General features: G+C 36.7%; 1 protein-coding gene across 2 annotated transcripts in view; it reads right to left on the bottom strand.

Moving 5' to 3' along the window:
• Window positions 1–235: 235 nt before the first annotated feature.
• The window catches only part of LOC101910426 (cullin-4B), a 29,385-nt gene continuing 8,091 nt past the window's right edge, over window positions 236–21,529 (bottom strand). The window contains exons 4-21 of one of the 2 annotated variants that reach the window (XM_055818366.1): window positions 17,705–17,808; window positions 16,707–16,776; window positions 16,145–16,218; window positions 14,957–15,119; window positions 14,767–14,856; window positions 14,395–14,477; window positions 13,220–13,287; window positions 11,942–12,060; window positions 10,905–11,097; window positions 9,701–9,805; window positions 9,297–9,407; window positions 8,456–8,541; window positions 7,512–7,619; window positions 7,158–7,271; window positions 6,076–6,181; window positions 5,824–5,996; window positions 5,129–5,281; window positions 236–3,969 (exon numbers count right to left, since the gene is read on the bottom strand). In XM_055818366.1, the coding sequence (XP_055674341.1) occupies window positions 3,874–3,969; window positions 5,129–5,281; window positions 5,824–5,996; window positions 6,076–6,181; window positions 7,158–7,271; window positions 7,512–7,619; window positions 8,456–8,541; window positions 9,297–9,407; window positions 9,701–9,805; window positions 10,905–11,097; window positions 11,942–12,060; window positions 13,220–13,287; window positions 14,395–14,477; window positions 14,767–14,856; window positions 14,957–15,119; window positions 16,145–16,218; window positions 16,707–16,776; window positions 17,705–17,808 (2,016 nt within the window). In that variant the 3' untranslated portion in view covers window positions 236–3,873. Of the gene's footprint in view, window positions 3,970–5,128; window positions 5,282–5,823; window positions 5,997–6,075; window positions 6,182–7,146; window positions 7,272–7,511; window positions 7,620–8,455; window positions 8,542–9,296; window positions 9,408–9,700; window positions 9,806–10,904; window positions 11,098–11,941; window positions 12,061–13,219; window positions 13,288–14,394; window positions 14,478–14,766; window positions 14,857–14,956; window positions 15,120–16,144; window positions 16,219–16,706; window positions 16,777–17,704; window positions 17,809–21,529 lie in introns of those variants that run through there. The other variant, XR_008749744.1, reaches the window with a different exon arrangement.

Here is a 21,529-nt window from a genome sequence, read left to right as displayed (position 1 = left end):
CTGTACTGGGAGACAAGGAATAATCATACAGCAGGAAAGTAGCCTCCTCTACTAGCAACAAGCCACCACCTTTGGTAGTTTTGTACCATTTCTGGCACTTCTACACCTTTTAATCCCAATTCAGAGTTTGTGAGGATGCTTATTTCCTTCCCCTCCAATACCCTTGTAGAAGACTTCATAAAAAAAAACACCCAACAACAACAAAAATTAAAAAAAATTCAGGAATGGAAGCCACTTAGAAAACTCAAGGGATTTTAATGACTGAATTAAGAAGGAACTACTTATTGTATTGAAGTAGCAAACAAGTATTTTGCTATCAAAGCACAAGCTAAAGAATTTAAAGAAGCCACAAACATTAGTAAGCCCAACATACAGACCTTTTGAGTAAGAAGGCATTTTACACACAAGAGTTTATCAACACAAAACTGTTTAATATTTATTAAATGACACAAAATACCTAGATAACAGACTCACTCTCTGAAAGGACATGTATTTACATTATTTACCAACTTAAGAAAGACTCTCTGTACCCATATCAGACTTATGAAACATAAAAAAGGTTTTGCTGCTTTTTGCATCGAAGGATGCAACGGTGATACATGCCCTGTTTGCAAGTCTGCATAAACTATAACTCTTTGATGCAGTGAAAAAGCACAATTTCATGTTCTGGTAGCTGAGGGAAGAGGCTTCTGAGAAGTAACGGTTAGTTTTTTCCCCCCACTCCAGACACACTCTGAAGAACTGTTATACAAAAAGTATATTACATTTCTGAATGCTGCTGTACTCTTACAACTTTAGTGTAACGTTTCAAAGAAAATATTCTTCCTACTATATGAAATCACTAAAAAAAGTGGTATTTGAATATTTCTTTAGATGCATTTTTTTTTTAAAGAAAGCATTAGGGCAAATGATATGTTTAGGAAAAAAATGAAAGGCTGACAAAAAAAAAAAAAGACCAAAATATGAAGAACAGCTAAAGCAACTTAATTTGCTAGGGTTTGTTTTCTTTTATTAACTATTTACTTTGGCACCTTTGTGTAAACTATAGAACAAAACAACGTTTACAACACATTTGCAATTACAGCATTTAAACAAAATGGTCACTTTTTAAACCAGCCAAGACAAAAAAATAGTCCATTTATGGGTATAAAGATTAAAAAACCTAAAATATATATTTCTAAGAATAAACTGCAATTTCTTATGAACAAGGTGCTATAAACTGCATGCAAGTCAAGATTAAAAATGTGTGGCCAAACAGACAAGCTGTGTTATAGCCAGATGAGTTGTGGTCCAAGCCCACTTTAATTTTCTTTTTCTTACAGAGATATATATGGCTCAATAGGCAGGCACATGATCCCAGCAAGAAGTTACAGAGTTGTACGGCTGGACAATAAATCTTGGCTGCAGCTTTGTCATTAACCAGGAATGAGCGAGACCTTAGCAGAAGAGATGAACAAGTTCTTGGGGAAAACTCATGAAGATAAAAAGAGAAGCCTTCTCCCCTCCCCTCTCTCACCCCCTCTCTAGGCCTAGCCGGGATTCTCCAAGTCCGTTCTTTGGGTTGCTTTAACTGGATCGCCGCTTTGGGTCTGCCTCAGATCATGGAAGTCTGATGAGATTTGAGGACATTTTTCTAGGTAATATTTTCTGCATTAAAGTTACTGAAATCGATGTGGTAAAAATTAAATAAGCCTTTAGACCTTTCTGGTTAGTTTGACTGAATGCAACACACTTGTCTAAGGAGGGAGGATTTTACCAGAATAGGCATTTTAAACATGTAGTGGTGTTAGATTTATATGCTACAACAGACTGAAGGGAACCAGTTCAATACTGATACTCATCATCTCCTGTCTCCCAGAGTTAAGTTTTATGCCTCTTCTCCAAAACACCTTTTAAAAAGGAATCTTTTATTGGCTAAAGATACAAAACACATACAAGAAAAAGGAACATTGAATGCAAAATACAGAAGGTTGGGGCGGGCAGGGGCATTCTTTCCTTCCCAGTGGACCTCTATTTAAACTAATACTTAAAAGATCTGCAGGAGCAGTCTTCAAGTTTCTTACCAGATAACTCTACTGTTAGTATTTTTCTTACAGAGGCAAGGGTGGTCCTGGATGTCTACCAGTGGTTATGTTGCAACAGTGTCAGAGGATAAGGTAGATTTTCTGCAGATCACAGAGTTGTATGACAGTTACTAGAGGTAACAGCAAATAATTTAGTAGGAGAAAAACACATTTGCTTCATCTGTCAGCTGAGGACTGCGTATAAAAGAGCTTGAGAGAAAACACAGTCAGAGAAAATATGGAATTAAACAGTAGATCAAAAAAGCAATAAGGATGGGATGTGTCAGGTACAAAACACACACACACACACTCCCTCTCTCACACATGCACACCCCTGAATGTGGGATCACAGTGATAAAAGTTATAGATCATAGAGAGCTAAGTTACACTGCCATCAAACAAAAGTAAAATCTTGCTTTCAAGAAGTATCTGGTATTCCCCAGGACTATCAGTGCCTGAACAAGATGAGGTGTTTCATTGTGCTCCGCAACACAGCTGATCATAAGGTCTAAAGCCTGGCTGGGTAAGGAAGAACTGTTATGTGGAGGAGTTACCTTTTCCGCTGACACTTTTTTCCATATATTCCTGGCACATGCTGCTATAGCAATAAAAAAAATGCATTTTGTTGAAACAAAGCTCTACATTCAAGTGACTTATTCTCCCATGTCTTATAAAGATGCAAAGAATGCTCTCTGGTCATCTAAGAAAATATATTTTAGATGCCTTGTAGCAATACTTAACTTTCTATATGAGAGGTAGGCTTCTGGGTTCTAGGAGGCCTGCCACTTCTAGGGCTGAGTTCTTAAAGCTTTAAGTTAAAGCAATCCAAAGCAGGACAGTCTTAGAAGAGCTGTCCTGTCTAAACCTTGAGGTTAGTTCAAGTTTAGAACGTTGCAAAGCAAAACAAGTATTAAAATCCATTTGTAATTTTTGTTCTTACAGCTTTACCACAAGAACAGTGTGGCTTTTCATAGATATCTGTAAATAGATTCTCTTTTCTAGAGTATTGCTGCCAAGAGGTGAAGGCCTCCTACCCATGACTAGTAAAAACTGTCACTTTTTCCATTATGGCTGTTTTATGCTTAAAATTCCCAAAGGTGAACGCTAAATCTTATAGGCAAGCCATATAAATCTAATCTGAACTTGTTTTGTTGCAGCACTTATTTAAGAATGGTGTTTGTATATACAGAACACATGCCCACACTGCAAACTCTATACATCGTTTTATATTGGTACCATTTTGTCTTAATTGTGACCAAGAATAGTTTCCATTAGATCAGCAATAAGCATAGCTTGGCTTATTCCCCATTTTCCCTCCCTCAAGGGAAAAAAAATCCAAGTGTGGGCATCAACCAAACCAATGGTATGTTACTAACTGAAATGCATTCTGTACAGTAAATTAAAAGTTTGCATGCAGTTTAAGCATTTTAAAGGCTATTTTCTTATATTAATTAACCTTCTGTTTCCATTTAAAGGTGTGAAAGACATCTGTCATATATCAAGGGACTCCCTCTTCAGACCCAGAGACAAATGGAATCACAAAGACCAGGTACTTTCTTTCAGCTTTCTGCACATCTTACTAAATAACATGCAAAGAGTTCAACAGCATTCTTCTTAAAATGTAAATAGTACTCTTTTAAATGGGCATGTTAACCACTGAAAGAAGTCCACTCTACTATACTTTTCCATTACACTGCTTTCATTCAATCATCGGTAGTATAAAAAGTCAATTAACGGGATCAACAGGCTAGTTTATCCACTGGCAACTGTGTATGACACCAAGTGTGCAGTAAAACAAAGGCCAACATGTTTATGCAATATAGTTGTACTGATTCGGGTTTTCTTTATCTCTTTCCATGTAGTCCCTGTCAATTAAGGATTCTATTCTCTTCTTAAGGTCAGCAGGCTGTAAAATAAAGCAGATGTCAGCATTATTACTTTGCAGTCAATGTTTCTCTGTTCTTTTTTTCTACTTAAGCCAAATATCTGTACTGTTTACGATGGCTGTGGAAACAGAAGTCACAGCTAAAAAAAAATTAATCCCTTAAAGCATCAAAGCTTCTAAAGTCTGCAATGTATAATTGATTGAAGAGAAGGTTACAAAATTAGCTTGTCACCTGCAGCTAAGCATAGACTTTTTAGAGCAGAGAAAGATGCTGCTGTTTAGACTGAACTCTAAAGAACTGCAGTTCATGTATTATGTACCAAACTGTTTCTATTTCTGACTTTTACCTGGTAAAAGATGGCAAAAGTTTCATTTTATCTTGATGTGATGAAGTTTTGCAACAGTTTGAGCACCCTATGATTTTGTTGGGTGAAGGACATTATAAAAATGCCTCATGATAAGAGTGACAAAAAACATTTATATCGTTTGTTATAACTCTGCAAAGCTCAGCTGCAGTTTATGCAATACTTACAGGCCTGTAGGAACTTTACATGGTAACAGAACAGAATGAGATGGCAGTACCTTTTATTTCACATTTCCACTGATAGAAAGCACTGCATATTTGAACTCAAACAGATGCATTGCTATTTGAAAATCCATTTCCATTTCTACACAATAAGCTATTCATTTTATATTACAGCTGCGGGCTTCTTTGAGACATTCCCCAATATCTAACTTTCATTCCATACATATTCCTCCCCTCCCCCCCCCCCCTATATTAACCAATATAACCTGTCTGGAAAAACTACTGTATATTTATTGGTTACTAATTAATTTCAAAGTATTGGCCAAATTAAGAATCAAAGCCAATTCTGCATCATGTATCCGAAACATTTTCCCCTCAACCCCAAGAACAAGGAGAGCTAGCTTTACAGTTACTGCTAACAGGCTCTGGTTCTGAAAGCCTTTTGTAACAGATTTTAACCTACTAAAAGCCCGAGGTAATATTCAGATAAATGAATGCAACTGGAACTTTAAAAATTCCTGAAAGTTAGTATTTGCCCTTTCCTAATAATAAAAAGATGTATGTTTTAGACAGAAGGACTGTTTAGCTGAGGACAGGCCAGGGGACAGAAAAGGAAGTAGTAAAGTTTCAGAAGAAGAAAAATCAGTACCACACCTTTACTGGGAATTTAAGCTGGTTGTAGACCTCTGACACAAGCAGGTTATGACTCAGTGTCTTGCGCATCTTCATGATTCGTACAATTGCAGCGTCAATCTGGTATTGCCGGTCCTGGAATACTCTCTCTGTAGTGCTTGCCTGTTCCTCTACCTGAAGGATCCATTTAGAAAAAGTTTTAAAGAGAACACTAGAACTGTCAAAACAATTCTTTGTATCTCTAAGACAATTCTCAGCATAAGACAGTAAAATGTCTGTTGTCAAATATTTGACATAAATCCTTTACAAATACGAAGACTGATGATCTACTAGAAAAAACCTTGTACAAGAAAATAAAATCTTTGCACAGATTATATGTTGGATGGCTTTCAGGGAAAACTTATTGTGAACTTGTTTCTATATGCACAAACAATTCAGTAGGGTTCCAAGGAATGATCAAGAGTGAAAAGAACACTGACTAACTGGAACTTCTCTTGACCTTACAAACATCTAGCATCACTGGTGTCTAGGTTGGTATGGAAGCACACACTTAAATCAGCATTGTAAGGTATGTGCTATCATCCAAATTATACATGTAACTTCTACAAAGATACCAGCATGTACGTTACAACTGAGTGGGAAAAGGCTTGTAAACAGGCAGGCCACAAGACACTTAACCCAAGGATCTAAACCCCAGAGGATTAAAAAGAATATACCGTTTCTTTCATCTGAATTTGGTTGATCTTTATCCTGAAGAGCTTATGTCTGAAATCATCATTACATGTGAATTTATCACCGTCTTCCACGTCTTTGCCTTTGGGACTTTTAGTCAGTACTCGGGCTTTACCACAAGCCAGGGATTGGAGTGTCCTTCTCAGCTCTCCATCCTCTAAAGCAGAAACAAGTTTAGATTTTTTTTTTTTTTAAGTAAGAACACTTGGAAGTAGTCCACTGTTTTCAATACCAACCTATCCCAGTGGCTTGTTTTATCTCCTCTAAACTGAACTCTTCTCCTTCATTAAACATGAGCAGCACCAGTGTCTGGAACAAGGAGACCTGAAGCTCTTTTTTGCCCTGTCACAAGGGAAATTAACAGACATCATTAGGCTGTTCAGGTTTTTGGGTGGTTTATTTTGGGGGGGAGTCAGAGGGACAAGGCAATGAACAAGCCATTCTTGCACGTCAATTATTTAACTTAAAAGGATGTGATACTTTATTCATTTGGGAATATGAAAGAATAAAAGTTACTGGTCACCTGGTGTTTACTATGAAATGGAGAATACACTAGAGGTCAGAAGGTTAGACTATTATATCCAGTAACAACTGGCTATCTGTCAACTTACTCAAGACAAATCTCAAAGCACTGAGTGCTTAAAATTACAGTCTGAAAGACCTTGAAGTGAAAGCGTAACACACACGTTAATTTAAGAAACAGAGTATTAGGAACTATAGGATCTTTGAAATAACCAAGTTTGATAATACTTGTTTTACCATTAATAGTTTTCTGAAAAAATAGAACTGGTAAGCATTCCTATTCCAAGAGAAATTTTCTTGAAATATATTTGTGCCCATGAAGAAATGCTGAAGGAGAATAAAAAGAAGCCCTTTAAAAACTGTTGTATTCTTGTACAATCCAAAACTTTTCTTTATTTCAGTAGTGAAAACTTACTGTAAAGATGCTTAATGCTGTCAGATGAAGTAAGGTCATCTATGAAACAGTGCCTTTTCTTTTTCCCCTCTTCAGTATAGAAATTAGTGCCATTTTTAATATGGAACAAACCCACTGGACATTTTCCCCAAGCAGTAATAAACAGCTTTTTTTTTTTCCCCACCAATACAAAAATTGGATGTGTCTTCTTAGACCTTAATACATCTATTTCAGAAACTACTGACTCTGGAAATCATAGCAAGAAGTCAAAGTTCAATGTAACTGCAAAACACCACTAACTTTTCCCATCACAGCACAAAAAAGCTTCCTGATGTACCCCTAAGGTACAACCCAGACTTGGAATTGGCAGAGCAACAGGAATAAGAAAAACAATACACTCACCTCTTTAAATTCTGCTTTTAGCACACAGTGTCCTAGTGTTGACTGCCACTGAAGCTTCCTACCACTGTGTTTTCCTAAATAAAATGTCTTGAAAATCTCCTGCAGTTTTACCATCTAAGAAAAGAAAAAACCCAAAATGCTAAAACACAATTTCTACTTTAAAACCATCCTTCCCTCCTCCACAATCAAGTAAGCCTTCAGTAAAGGCTTGGAAAGATGAAGGGAATTGTAAAAAAAAGAAAACAAACATTTTTTAAAAAGACACCTCTGCATTTCTTTCTAGGTATTACATACATACTTAAAACCAAGCTGCAGCTGATATGATACTTGGTATTATACATCCATATTCATTACCTCTGGGGGCAAATGGACCTCCATAGGCACGTAGGTTGGCCAATAACCCATAGTCAGAATATTCACTGTTAGTTCAATGTTGCCAGGGACATTCTGATTTTGCATATACTGCAGAAAGAAACAAAGTAAATTAAAATAAAGCAATGTTTATTAAACATGCTTCAGGCAGAACTGCAAAGTTAGAACAGGCATTACAAGAGCACAGAAGACTAATTCTAGCTACATACACATACATTAGCATAAGAAAAAGCACTTTTCTGAAGTTCTAAAGGCAATTCCATACAGGAAGAAACAGCAAACTAAGTGTTTTAGCAGGCTGATGTGAACATGTACCTAATTATGTGTGAACGGAGGAAGGAATGTTAAAATTTGCTTGTAATCAAAACATTATAGAACTGCCAGAACTAATGGGCAAAAACTTGCAAGCCAGTCCATCAGAATATAGTGGTGCTAAAAATGCTTTACAACTGGCATTAAAATGTTTTCTAAGTTTACAATTCTTCTTTTATTACTTTAGGTGAGGGTTTTTTGGGTGGTTTTGTTTGTTTGGGTTTTTTGTTGTTTGGTTTTGTTTTTTTAAGCAGGTGCTTGTTTCAGGTTTTTTGCTTTGTTATTCACAAAAACGATTAATAAATTAAGTAAGATTTTCAAAAGCACAGATAGCACAGAATATTAAGAAACATATTCTGACTGATTTTCAGTAGGGACTGTTTTCTCAGGTGGGCTTTTGTCCACTCCTTTTCAAAGCAATCACTTACAAAGTCTTTTTCTCTGTAGTGGAAGAACGTTACAGTCAACTGGAATAATTCAAAAGGAGTTTAACTCCATTACAATAGAAATGTTCAGAACTGAAGACATCCTGCACCCTCTCATTAGGTTTTCTGAGAAAAACTCATTCAAAAAGCAAGTAAATGAAGGAGCCATGGCAGGCTTTCCCACAGTACCTGTTTAAATTGTATCATTATGTCTTTTGAAAGCTCCATATCTTTAAACATTCCTTCAAGTTTGCTGGTGAAAGCAGCTCCACATTCTATGAAAGAGAAAAACGTTAAGTCTTAAAAATTAATCTTGTTTATTTTCAACACCACAGAGTAGCTATTCTAAGTATCAGAATGTACTCTGAAGCAAGATGACCTATTTCAGCATACCTTCTTGCATAAAGGCCTGGATTCTAATTAAGACAATAGAATAAGGTTATAAACAAGGAGGAGGAAAAATTTTTCATGTAGCAGCTATTCTGCAACCCAACTGTTTTTCCACGTGGACGTGACCGTTCATCCTAGGACTCCACTGGCAACCTGTCACTCAGATGACAGTTTGAACCCCTATCAGCTGCCTGCCAAACTATATCTTGAGGGTACAACACAATCAGCTTCTAAAAAATCTTACTCTTACCACCCAAAACCTCCATCCTATGAAACAATGAAGACCAGACTAAAAAGACTGCTAGCTGGCAGCTTCACATTTCAGACCTCATACGGAGTGAGTAACCAGCGGAAGGCATCCTTAAGGTCTCCGAGCACACCACTGATTTATTCAGCAGGGAACCTCAACGCTATCCCGCAGGCCAAAATACACTGTGTGCTTTAAGCTCCTGTTTTTTGGCTATTGCTGCTACAATTACAAACCTGAAAGCAACAGGTCTTCTTAAAACCTATCAGTCATTCAAGACTTGCACACAAGTCTTTTGTCCTCATATAAAGGGGAAATGCAAACAGCACTTCTGGAAAGGCCTGTTAAAATGACTATTTTTCTAAGAAAGCAAGCCGATAGACAGATATTTACCATGTTTGAGTTTGGAAAGCATAGATTTTTCAGCATCTACTGATGCACTCTTTCCAACTAGTAGTCTCTTTGCTAGATCTTTTTTATAAAAGGCCTCAAAGACATCTTTTCCTGTAAGAGATGAGATTTGACAGTGGTTACAAATTTTTTTTAAAACAAACATTACCTACAAGAGGCCCAGTTAAAGGCTCAGTAAAGCTAACAAGGGATTTCATGTTAAGATTTCCACTGATTTTGAGTCAGGTCTTGTTACTGGCATTTCAACATGCAAACTAGTTAAACAACACTACACCAACAAACTGCAGCTACAGAGAATGAACACTTGACAATGCAGACTGCAAAAATTATTTCAAAGTATGTTACTTATTAAACAACTGTGTCCCTACAACCCCCCCAATACTTACCATATATGAATCTAAATATGATCATAATTTTATCCAGCATTTTTTCAAGCTCTTCGTCAGTAGCTTCTTTGTTGCCTGCACGAAGCTTTGAATCTACATATTTAGCTGGAAGAGTATTGAGGAATAAGTAGTTTAGCATATGCTTAGTATCACATTGAAACATTTTAAATTTTTAATTATTTAAAAAAATCTAATATTGTGAAATCTTTTCAAAATGTAAAGGATCCTGAAACAACCTTTTATCAGTTTCATCACAGCTAGCTTGATATATTTTCATCGAGGATATAAAGTTATTAGAACATTATAGCTTAACCTCTTTTTGCAGATAAGCAATTACCGCATCTTAACTTTACTGGCATATATAATGTTAAAACAGATTTTTGTGTACATAAAAAATCCTGGTCCATATTATGATCTCAAAGTAAAAAGTCACTATTGCTGTAGATTGATGTGGCTATAATACAAGCAAAAAAGATAAGACAAATATATGAACCAGTTAAATATGTTGTTTATACTGCTGAATTTCTCTAGCAGATCACTTTTTTTAAAATTTCAAATGGTTTGGTCAGCACATTACAGTTAATCAATTGCTTTAAAAAAGGAGGGCAGAAAGCATTACTCCACAAGCCTAACACCTGCTTTGCAATCTGTTGTGCTGTTATTCACTGTGTGGGGAAATGACTTAGGTACTCAAAAGTGCAGAGAGCCAGGCCTGTAATGCACAGATCTATGAATAACTTTCTTTGCAAACTATAGAGGCTCTGTCCCTGTAACATGAGTGGTACAGTGCATCCTCATCTCTCTTATCTTTAATGTATTAAACCCCAGATAGCTATGTAGACCCCTTAATAGCTCTGCGCCTGTGTTGCTGGCAGTTATGTAAGCTTCTGAAAAAGTCAAATTATTAGCAGTATTCTCACATCGGGACACCAGTCAGTTGCTGCAATGCCCAAGCTCTAATGTTCTTTACTGGCTAGGCTACAGAAAAGCGAACTGATGAACAGAGCTTGTTCTTAACATTTGACGCTATCCTATCAAATAATTCACTTGCATAATAAGGCACAGTAGATCCCAGTTTGATAATGCATTGTGCATAATGTCTTTTAACACACAATTCCATCACATCCCATCTATGAGCTGTATCAGCAACTTCCTCTTGTTGCCCACCCAAATTCTCACATGGGAAGAAACTGAAGAAAAATACCTATAAGTTCAGCTGGCTTATTTGGTCTTTTGTTAATGAATGTTTCAAAGGCTTCTTTCATGGCATTTACAAACTTTTCATTCTTCAGAAAGCAAACATCAATAATATGGTCAACTTTGTCCTTAAAGTCAAGTAGCTCTTGGACCATGGTTTTGTCTTTTTCTGGATTAATTACTATGGTGCTGCCAAACGCCTGCAAAATAAAACATATCTTTCAATTAGTCTGGATAATGAATTTAAGTGATAAGATTTCTAAAAGCCTAAGTTATCTTTGTAATGTCTTGTTTCCGGTACTAATTTCACTAACACAACAGAAGTAGTAGCATTATGAAGTATTTACCATATCATCATTCCTAGATCTTGTACGTGGATTCAAAACCAATCTATGAATTATGCGAATTAAGAATCTATGAATGAATGAATTATGATTCAGAACATCTGTCTAAAACTTAAACATGACAAAACAAACACATGATTTTTAAGCCATCTGTAGCCTCAGGTTTTACACAGGCAAAGCTACCACTAAACTCAATTTTATTCAACAGTATTCCTACGTCATTAGAAAGACTTCCTTCACAACAACAATATTTTCTGTGACAGCATTTTCACTGACTAATAAGATGAAATGTCTAAAGTGACACTCAAGCGCCTTTTGAACTTCAGTTGGTTGGTAACTTAAGCTACCACTCATTCTTACAAGAAATTTTAGCAGGGAAAAGACAAACACTCTGCCATTACCAAAATGTCTACTGGAGAAATAGTTGTCCCTCATAACTAACTGTAAGCAGAATAAAACCTCCAAATTTATTTTAAGTTTGCTAAGTCAGCTCAATGTTCGATATCTTCTGTGACAGGGCTAGAACAGTTACTGTACTTTTCCTAGTACAGTTTCAAAAGCTGGCTATTAACTAAGTTTATAAGCAAGTAGTCTTTAATTCTTCGAAAAATGTAATAGTTTATAGAGATGACTCAAGTATCTGTGTATAAACCCCATTGATACAATAGTGGTATCTGTTCCGGAGTTCTAGGCACAGTACCTTTATGTACTCAATCCAGTGTTGCAAGAGAACCTGTACTCCGCCTCTCACACGACTGAACAGCTGATACAGAAGGGACAGGTCTTGAATACGATTTTCATCAAGAAGGTGATTTAAACCTGCAAATGAGAGAATTTCAATAGGAATTAAACCCAGAGTAATCCAAAGAAAGCACAGCATATTATTTCAGTAAGGGACCTCTTCAAAGCCAGTTTTTTATTAGTAATTAGTGGTGTTGGGTGTTATTTTTTGGGGGTGGTGTTGGTGGGTTTTTTTTATTTGTTTCTTTTAAGCTACCTAATTTAACAGCAAAACACAGAATGGCTATCTGAACTGGCTCAAACCTTAAAAACTTTGCTATTGCACTGGCTATCTTAGGCTACATTTACTTTACATAACACACTTACCATAAAACCTTTGCTTACTTCTGCTTTACTATTCCCTAAAAATTTGTAAAGTTTATGCTCTACTGATCTGTAGGAAAGGTTCCTTGGCCAGACAGAGCTCTGAGTCTCTATTTCAGCTGTAAAATAAATTTTACAGATGTTTGAATGCAAGCGGCTTCAAGAAATATCTTTACCTTTCACTTACTACCTTTTTGGCAGAGAAAGTCTGAAGCTCCACAGCAAGGTTCTAAGAAAGTAGATGGGTAAATATTGCAAACACGATCCTCCTCTCAATGAAGAGTTTGTTACAGATGGCAGGAAGATGCTCACATACTTGTTTCATCCAGAATCTGGCTAGTAAGGACTTGGTAATTTTCTTTTGTTATTCAACTCTTGCTGTACCCCTATCTATTTCCTGACTATCCCTCTAAGCAACAGAGGGTCACTTCACAGAGATTACTGCAGAACCGCAGCAACATAATCCATTGCTCAAATTGTACTAAATTTTTAAAACTAGCTGCTTTTTGCAAGCAGCAAGTAACCAATGTTTCCCCTTTCTGGTAGGGCCATAATTCAAAGGCTACTCATTTACTTCCGGGCCTTCAAAATACTATTTAACACACTGAACTTGGGAGTCCCCTACTCTAGTTTTCCTTTTGTTTTGCTGTATATCTGCAGAGAGCATTGCATCTCCTTCCTTTTGACAAGGAGAACAGTATTTGCCCTCTTGCAAAATCGTCAATGCTATTTTATGAACTGAGTAGCAAAGAGTGTTAAAAATGATGTAGCTTGTGTCCTCCCCCAGCACCTGAATCTGCCACTTTCTTATTCAGCACAGGAATTAAACCCCAAAGCATTAATTAGAAACATTTCTATAAAGAAGAAAGATTACCTTTCTGAAGAATGGCTGTTAAATGTTCACCTAGAAGTTGCTTTTCTACAGTAGCAATTAGTGGCTTCCTATAGAAAAAATGTTTAGAATTACTTTTCCTTTTTCCATTACTGACAGTTTAAAATCCTTTGAGATTATGTTAACTACACTTGTAATTTGGAATGCTCTAATCATCTGTGGCCAAGGACCTAAAACGATTATACACATATTTATCTGTTTTCCTCCCCAGTAAGCAATCTTTTTTCTTTTTGCTGACTGACGGTTTAATTCACACAATAAGCCTGTTGTACATGACCTCTAGGCAGCTGGACAATGATTCCATCAATGAAGAAATCGTGCAAAAGTTTGTCAAAGAATACAGCTTCTCCTGTTTTGTGGGAGGAAATTCATGTCTTGGGAGACAAACCGAGGAGAAGAAAAACCACACCTCACAAGTCAAGAGGTATTAAAACAAAATAGGGGACTGGCCACTAATAATGGTGTGGAAAAAGGAAGCCACTAAACAAACTCAATGTTCGTAACAGCTGAAGGAGGAAGGAAATAAAAATGTATGATGGTAGCACTAAAACACCTTCCTCTCAGAGATCCTCTGTACCTGCTCTTTAAGAAGTTGCTACCACTTGCTCAAAGTTTTGCTTTATCAGTGACCTACATTGTCCTCTCAGACACAACAGCTGTGGCTTTGTTAGGAGAACATTTCTCCTGTCCTACTAGTCATGACCTCCACTTGATTGTATTTGAGGAAATCCTGCCTCTAAGTACAAAAGACTAAAAAGTGACATTAGTCAATAGCTTCCCAGACTCCATAAAGAATGTGCAAATATTCAGAGCCTTTAGCTTGAGAATTCTCTATCCCAGGTCCTATCTTTTCCAGGTAGGACAGTAGCTAATTAACTGCATTTCAGCAAGAAAGAGGCATTTGGACTGGGCGTGGCAGCCTATTTTTCTCCAACCAAATGCCCAACAACATTAATTCAAAGTAACTAGTGGCTTAGAAGAAAAGGGTATTGGCTGTGTGAGCCAAGACAGTGCTTCACTGTAAATAAGGAGTTATGGGAAGCGGGAAGCATTTGATGGTCAGTCAATAACTGAGATAAACTGTAGCTATTAGGTGGCCCTCAATAGAAGAAGAGCCAAACGGCTACCAATACCAAGCAAAGAGAGACTGCACTTACTGTGTGCTCTGATCTAAATAAGTGATTATCCTGTCTGCTTCTTCTTCCAAGCGCTTGTTCACATGGTGAAGATATTCTGGAACCTGAAAACACCAGAGTAGTTTTGTACATTTAAAAAAAAAAAATAAATCAAAAGGGGAATTAAAAACAAGAAGGCAGTACTGGTCTGACAGCAGCAGCAGCTCCAGTTCTAAGCAGAAATCATTAGCACTGCGACTGAAGGCAACTGCATGTGAATTTCCTTTTTCAGAGTACTATAAAACATAAAGGTCACATTATTACCCTGTACACTGGCTAAGACAGCAGAATAGTTCCTCTCCCTACAAATGCCGCATCATTAAGTGTAACAAATACTGTTAAATGTTCAAATACCTCTCGCTCCTGCATAAGCCTCTGTCCCTCTGCTGCATACAGGCGGTTAGTCTCTTCCAAGAATCGATGTTCAAAAGAGTCTTGATAAATCTAGGGAAACAACATGGTAGCAATCAGAGTGAAGCTTACTGAGCACTAAATTAAGAATCTGAGCTGTTTATTGGTTTAAAGGTGAAACAAGTTTACTCACCTGCAAGTCAGAAAGCATGCTTAAAAGGCTTCGCAGTAAACTCCTATCGATAGCCTCACCATTTCTTTCCCGCTCAATCAGCAGAAGAATGCCATCAATAGTTTTGTTCTGAACCTTCTGATCACTGATTATATGAGTTCTGAACAATTCTAGCCCCATATCCCTAAAAAAAAACACAGACTGTTCAATAAATTGTGTAAGAATCAATTCCAAGTACTCTCTATTAACGAAACTTGATCTAGATCAGAGGCTAACAAATACTAGCATTCTCCAAATTCCTTATTCCTCTGCCCCCAAATCACTCAAGATGAACACATGTATTAACACTAAAATAAACCATGACAAGGCATCAACAGTAAGCTACAGATTCTAAAGACCAAAGCACATCTTTTTTCCTAAATAGCCACCTAACTTTTCCAGCATCTTTTATTTTTCGGTTGGTTGGCAGGATGATGGATACTGAATGAACAGCAGCTTTCATGAAAAAAGGATAATGTCATCCCAGGTCCCAATTCCATGGCTAAGCTATTGGACAATATTCTTTTCTGTCCATCACTTTCTAATTCTTAGGCAAAGCTTAGAAGAACTCAGTGAATTGAAAGACAAGGATCTCTGCTTTGGGCATCCCAGTTAAAACCTTCCATGAATCTGAAACTGTGGGTCTGGATACTTTTAGGAAAAGCCATGCCCTCCATCCACCACTCGTTCACTCTCTGGTCAAGTAATTCAGGTAGCACCAAAGGTACTGCAGGTCATTTGCTCATTAGTAAAATATTGGGGTGGTGGTGTGGGGTGTTGAAGTCCAAAATGAGAGTAACTTGCTGTTATTTTAAGTAACTTTTTCCCTTTAAAAATACTTCCAGAACTTTGAATATTATGCATATTAAAGCCAGTAACTTGGCAACCCAAACCCTCGCACTTCAGTTGCTAAACAGGCCCTTTCCTTTAACTGTGCAACCTGGAGGTTGATATCTACACTCAGCTGAAATTCGCTATCCCAGCTATTCTAAAGAATCCTGTAATTCATAGCAAATAAATTAAAAACGAAACCTCCCATTGCAACAAGCACGTATGCATTCACTAATTAGAGGTCACTACAAATTTTGTGTTAAAGACACCACTGAAAATCAGCAAGATATGTGATAATTTAAACATATTCCCTAATAATTACATTCTTTGTGCTCTTACCAAATAGATGGCAGCATTGAATTCTGAAGTACGTAAGTCCGATCCAAAAACAAAAAGATACTTCTAATCATAATCTGTTATGAGAAGGAATAAAAAAGCCACAATCATTGTACTCTTGAAATTAGCAACACAAATCACACTCAACAACAAAAAAATAAATGCACTGACAGGTTTCAGGCAGTGCTTTCTTAGACTGCCTATTTGTTTAAAATATTCTGCCAATCTTAGTGAGCTGATCAATGTGACATTTAGCATCTTTCTGTATAAAGGAGTAATTCCTTTGATAATAGATATAAAAGTGGAAAGGTTTACATAGAAACAACAGGTAGGAGTTGTGTGTGTGTGTATCTGAGATCAGACCAATGTGTCAAGAAACATGCTACAGACAAGTATTTTTAAGTCTTGATTTCTAACAAACTAGCTATGGTTGTAGTTCACAAAGAAGCCTTATATAAACTTAAGACAACATTTCAGAAGCACAGTATGTTTATAAAGGAACAAAGTTAAGCAAAACACAGGCTGACTAGGCAACTGGTTTCCTTTAAAAAGATAAAAAACTTACCATTTGTCTGCAGTGATCTTGCCAACATTTGTCTATTTTCTTTAGAAAAAGGACACTATCCAATGAATCCATGAAGAAATCATTAAGAAAATTACAATTAATAGGTAGTGCCAGCGATGAAATGAACCAACATAATTTTTTTTATAGACACTTGATAGCACAATAAATTCACCTACTCCCAAAACCAACCAGTTAATTTTGCTATGTTTATTTTAATTTTTAATGAGGATCCTTGTTTTAATAACGAGAAATCAAAATAACTTGAACTATTTGAAAAAAAGCATCTACATACTTTTGAGTATTTTGTCTAATCCCCCATCCCTGTGCAGTGGGACAACATACACATTTCCACACCTCAAAACCTAACAAACCACAATACATGCAAGAGCCTACTACTACACAGGTACTGTAATTTCAGCTCATGTTAAGAGATATATTTTGTCTCTGAAATTTAACTTGCTTTCAGCTCACTGCATATTTCTGCTACTAATTAATACCTGCTTATCAGGATCTCAACCAGATGCAACTCAAAACTTTTGAAAATAAAACATTTTGAACATCAGAATCACTAACATTGTATGCTACCAGACCAGCAGCAGTTTTCAAGAAGAAAACAAGAACTGCTTGTTGGAACACTTTTCCATTTACCTAAGCATGGCAAGTTCAGCATATAACCCCACCCCGAAATGATACAGCCAATACAGCCTTTTTAAACCTTGCTGTGTCTAATATGAGCTTTTCTAAGATGTCCAAGTGTTTCATAAATACCAATGAAACTTTCTTACAAACCTTTTAAATGGTTAGTGACATAAAGGAATAAGTAGTGTTCTCTGAAGTGTCCCGTCCCCCCCCCAAAAAAAAGACAATAGACCCTATTATGCAAAAAACCAGGAATTCAGACTACCGTGGCCTACTGTCACGAACTAGTCAAAGAAATCCATCACCCCATACTGGCAGGTAAGAACATTTTGGATTGTCAGCAGTTAAAAAAAGGATATTCTCTGAACTGGTGAATTTGTGCTTTAATGTGGTCTTCACAGATCTGTCTCAACTGTTTGTACAAGTTTGCAGAAATCTTGTAGGAGCAGAGATTCTCAACAGCCTGAAGTAAAGAGAAACAGATACGAAGGAATCCGTTTATATTCTTATATGTAGTTTTACAAGGAAAGGGGGAAACACCCCAAAACAACCATGGAATTATTCTGCTCTTCACTCAAAAAATCTACCAGTTTTTAATTGTAACAGAGTTAACAGCTGCATGCAAAACACCAGAGAGACATGGCACTACATATGGCACTATAATGGTAACAAGAGGCAAAGGAAGGCCATGCCCTGAACAGCTTACAGTTTAGTAATTTCAGTTGGAGTACCGATATATGCAGGGTTTGCATCTCTAAGAACAAGGATGCTAGTTTAATATGTTCCAGCAGCTTGCTGGGTTTCATACTTCAAAGCAGACATTTAAGGTCTTAATTTTATTAACTGCTATGCTCTGCACGTCATATTGATATTTGTAGAAAAGCACTGCTAGCGTTACTTCCTTTTGCAGTCCTTTCCTTGATAAAGCTCCCTGCATCCCCAAAAGGACACACATACACATATTTTACATATATCTATCTCCATCCATCAAACCCTTGCCTGAGTAAGTTTGGTTATAATCCCGAACAATTTTTAGTAGTTTGACTATATTCCAGATGTTTACAGTGACAAATCTCAGATTTCTAGATCATAATCAAATATTAGAAGAACTGCTGCTGTGCTTCACAGCTAGAAGCGAAAATAAGTTTAATGGGGACATGTCTTGGATACCGATTAAGCAAACAAGCATTCTCAAGCACATAAGTGTAACTCAAGACTCTTGCAAAATTTATACCAATTGCCCAGATTTGGAAAGCAATTGAGCAACTAACTCTTTGTGGATTGGTGAATGACACAGTATGTGACTATTCTGTAAAACATCTGTAGAAGCTAGAGGAGAGGTATATATGATTTTCAACTAATGCCTCTGGATTTATACCTTTTTTTTTTTTTTAAATGGACAATACTTCAGTTGCCAATACAACCAACTTAAGAGAAGAAAAAAAAAAAAAAAGAAAAAAGGACTGGAAGATCAAGTTTGCTCTCCAGCAACCACAGGCAACCATGCAGGGATGGCGTAGTTCCGAATTATACAGAGCAGATCTACTTCATTACACTGAAATCTCCCAGAATATTTCCCAACAGTCCAAACAGAAGTCACCAGCAAAGAGTAAGCAGCCACCACTAAAAGCACAGCAACAATCAAAACCGCTAAACAAGGAATTCCTCAGTTTATCCGAGTATACCAACAGTAATCATTCTTAGTATCAACAGTAAACAATTTATGCTACAGCTAATACTGGCTCTAGGACACAGAGTTACAAAAGACACCAACCAACCACCTCCACAAAACCCCAAACCCCACAACAAAACCATACCACACAGTAACAACAACAAAAGAAAGCCAAACCTGCATAGGCTTACTGTCAGAAACAGGTATAGCAAGAGAGCAAGTGTGCCAATTAAGACTAAACCAAGTCTGAATGACGATTATTAGGAAAGCCAGAATTGTCACTGAAGTCTGCATATCTTAGTATTTGGAAATAGCAACAAATTCAACTCTCAGCCTTAACACTTAAGAAACCTCAAACAAAGACAATGATTTGATTGGAAAACATTCTGCAGTTCACTGTTCAGAACAGGTTAGGGACACTGCTCACCTCTATTCTGCTACTGTACCCACTGGCTCTAAGCGGAACAGCAGCAAAACAGGAAATAACTGCTACCGTGATTTGAGACGAAAAAGGGGATAGAAAACACTAAACTTGAAGAGCCTGATTAGACATTCAGCAAGTGCAATAAATGGGTTGTTTCTTCTCTCCTACTTACTTTGGAGAAGCCAACTGAGAGCTGGGAAGATGAATGTTTTAGACAGAACTTGCTAGTCACCTGCATAACCACAGTTAAGTCTCATGTCTACCTACCAGCCTAGGCCAGCAGCAGCCACTTTGCTGTATTTCTGGTCAGTTCATCCATCTCAACTACCAACATTTTCATAACTGCTATCAAAACAAGTGCTATTTAACCATGCTGCTCCAAATCCTAAAAGAATTAGCCTCTGCACTGTTGATTACCATTAACTCTTAGTGAAGTAAGTTAACATGTATTACTATACACTTACTTTTATGCAGTGTTCATATAAAGCTGTGCTTCTGCATTTGTGTATCAGAAATTCCAAAGTATTAAACATGTGTCTGCTAGTACCAAGTGCTTGAACATCAAGTGCAAAACTTCTGCATCTTCATTGATAACATCCATAGAAATGTTCCAATTTTCATTTGTGAATTCTGCTTAACTGGCTTTTTCTTTTTTTTTTAAAGAGATTAAGCTTTCGAAGCACACCAATACAAAACCTTTCACCAAGATTTGTTCTGTGGAGCATAACACCACTACAGCAATATCATGCTTTGCAGACTTTACTGGTGTTACACAGTGATAGTTATAAAATATCAAAAATTCCCCAACAGCTTTAAGGGCTCTAGTTCACAAAATTATCTTGTTCTGAATTAGGGGAATAAAGCTTTCTGATCTGGGAATCTGTGCCCTGCGTCAGAAGGCAACGCATCACATTTCCTTTATGTAACTTTTTTTTTTTTTTTTTTTTAAACTGCAGCATCCACACCTGGGTTTGTGTACTGGGAAAAAGTAGGTAAGAACTGAACGCAGCTCTGATGAGAGAAAATCAGAACTTTCCAGAAGTACTTAAATTTGTGATTGATTAAAAAAAAATTAACTATGGATCTGGTACCAAAGATTTAGATGTCTATTTTCTGGTACTAACATAAGGAAAATTACTCTAACAAAGAAGCTTTCAATTCTGTAGCACTTTAGTCACTCAAAGATGTGTATTGCCTCTCTTGCTGAGGAGGAACAAAGCAAGCGCAAAGCCAATGTGCCACAAAGAAATAAAGCTTCAAAATGTTTGCCCAGTGAGGTTTTCCAACACAGACAAAATTTAAACCAAATTCAAGTAGTTTAACTCCATGAAAGAAAGCAGTATCTTATTTTAAGGTGTGCAACCGAACTTTTTTGGACTCTTTTGTAATTCCCCTCTGTGCTTGGATAATGGTGTCTGCCAAGGCATATTTGGCATCAGATCCATTTACCAAGCAGCTGTTCAGAAATGACATTAGTTTAGTTAGCATTTAAAAACACCAGTGATTCCTATCACTATTTTTAAATCAAGACATTTATTTTTAGATTTATATAAAAAAATCCTACTTGATTGCACTCTATTTCATTGAAAAGTGTCTAAGTTATTACAATGTCTAAATTGCGATTTAAAAGAAAAAAGCATATTTTTCGTTTTCTGAGCACAAGCAACATTAAATTAAGCCTGTGGTAAAAGTGAGCAGAAATTTGAGTGATAACTGTGAAGCAGAAGCAAAGCTTTCAATAGAACTTTGTATTTTTAAACTATTTTGGATACCCTTCAAGTATTTAATTAACAGTTATTTGTTCTGTTGCTCAGTGTAAAGTACTTTACAATACCAGCCAATACAGTGGGTTGTAATTTATTGTTAGTTTCACCAAGTTTTGCGAAAGTAACAATACTAAATATTATCCTGCCAAACTGTTAAAAAAGCTATTTTTAGATTAATTGAACATTATAAAATATTATAACGAGCTCAAAAATGCACTGGACTGAGGAACTTGGTTCCACAAGGAAGAGCAATTTATCCTTCCCTAAATCTGTCCCCAAACGTGTGCAAACAGATTTTTTCCTCCTCAACTTTTCACAGAAA

This window comes from Falco peregrinus, chromosome 13, assembly GCF_023634155.1.
Source record: "Falco peregrinus isolate bFalPer1 chromosome 13, bFalPer1.pri, whole genome shotgun sequence".
Taxonomy (NCBI): Eukaryota; Metazoa; Chordata; class Aves; order Falconiformes; family Falconidae; genus Falco; species Falco peregrinus.
This window is presented reverse-complemented; position numbering and strand designations above follow the sequence as displayed.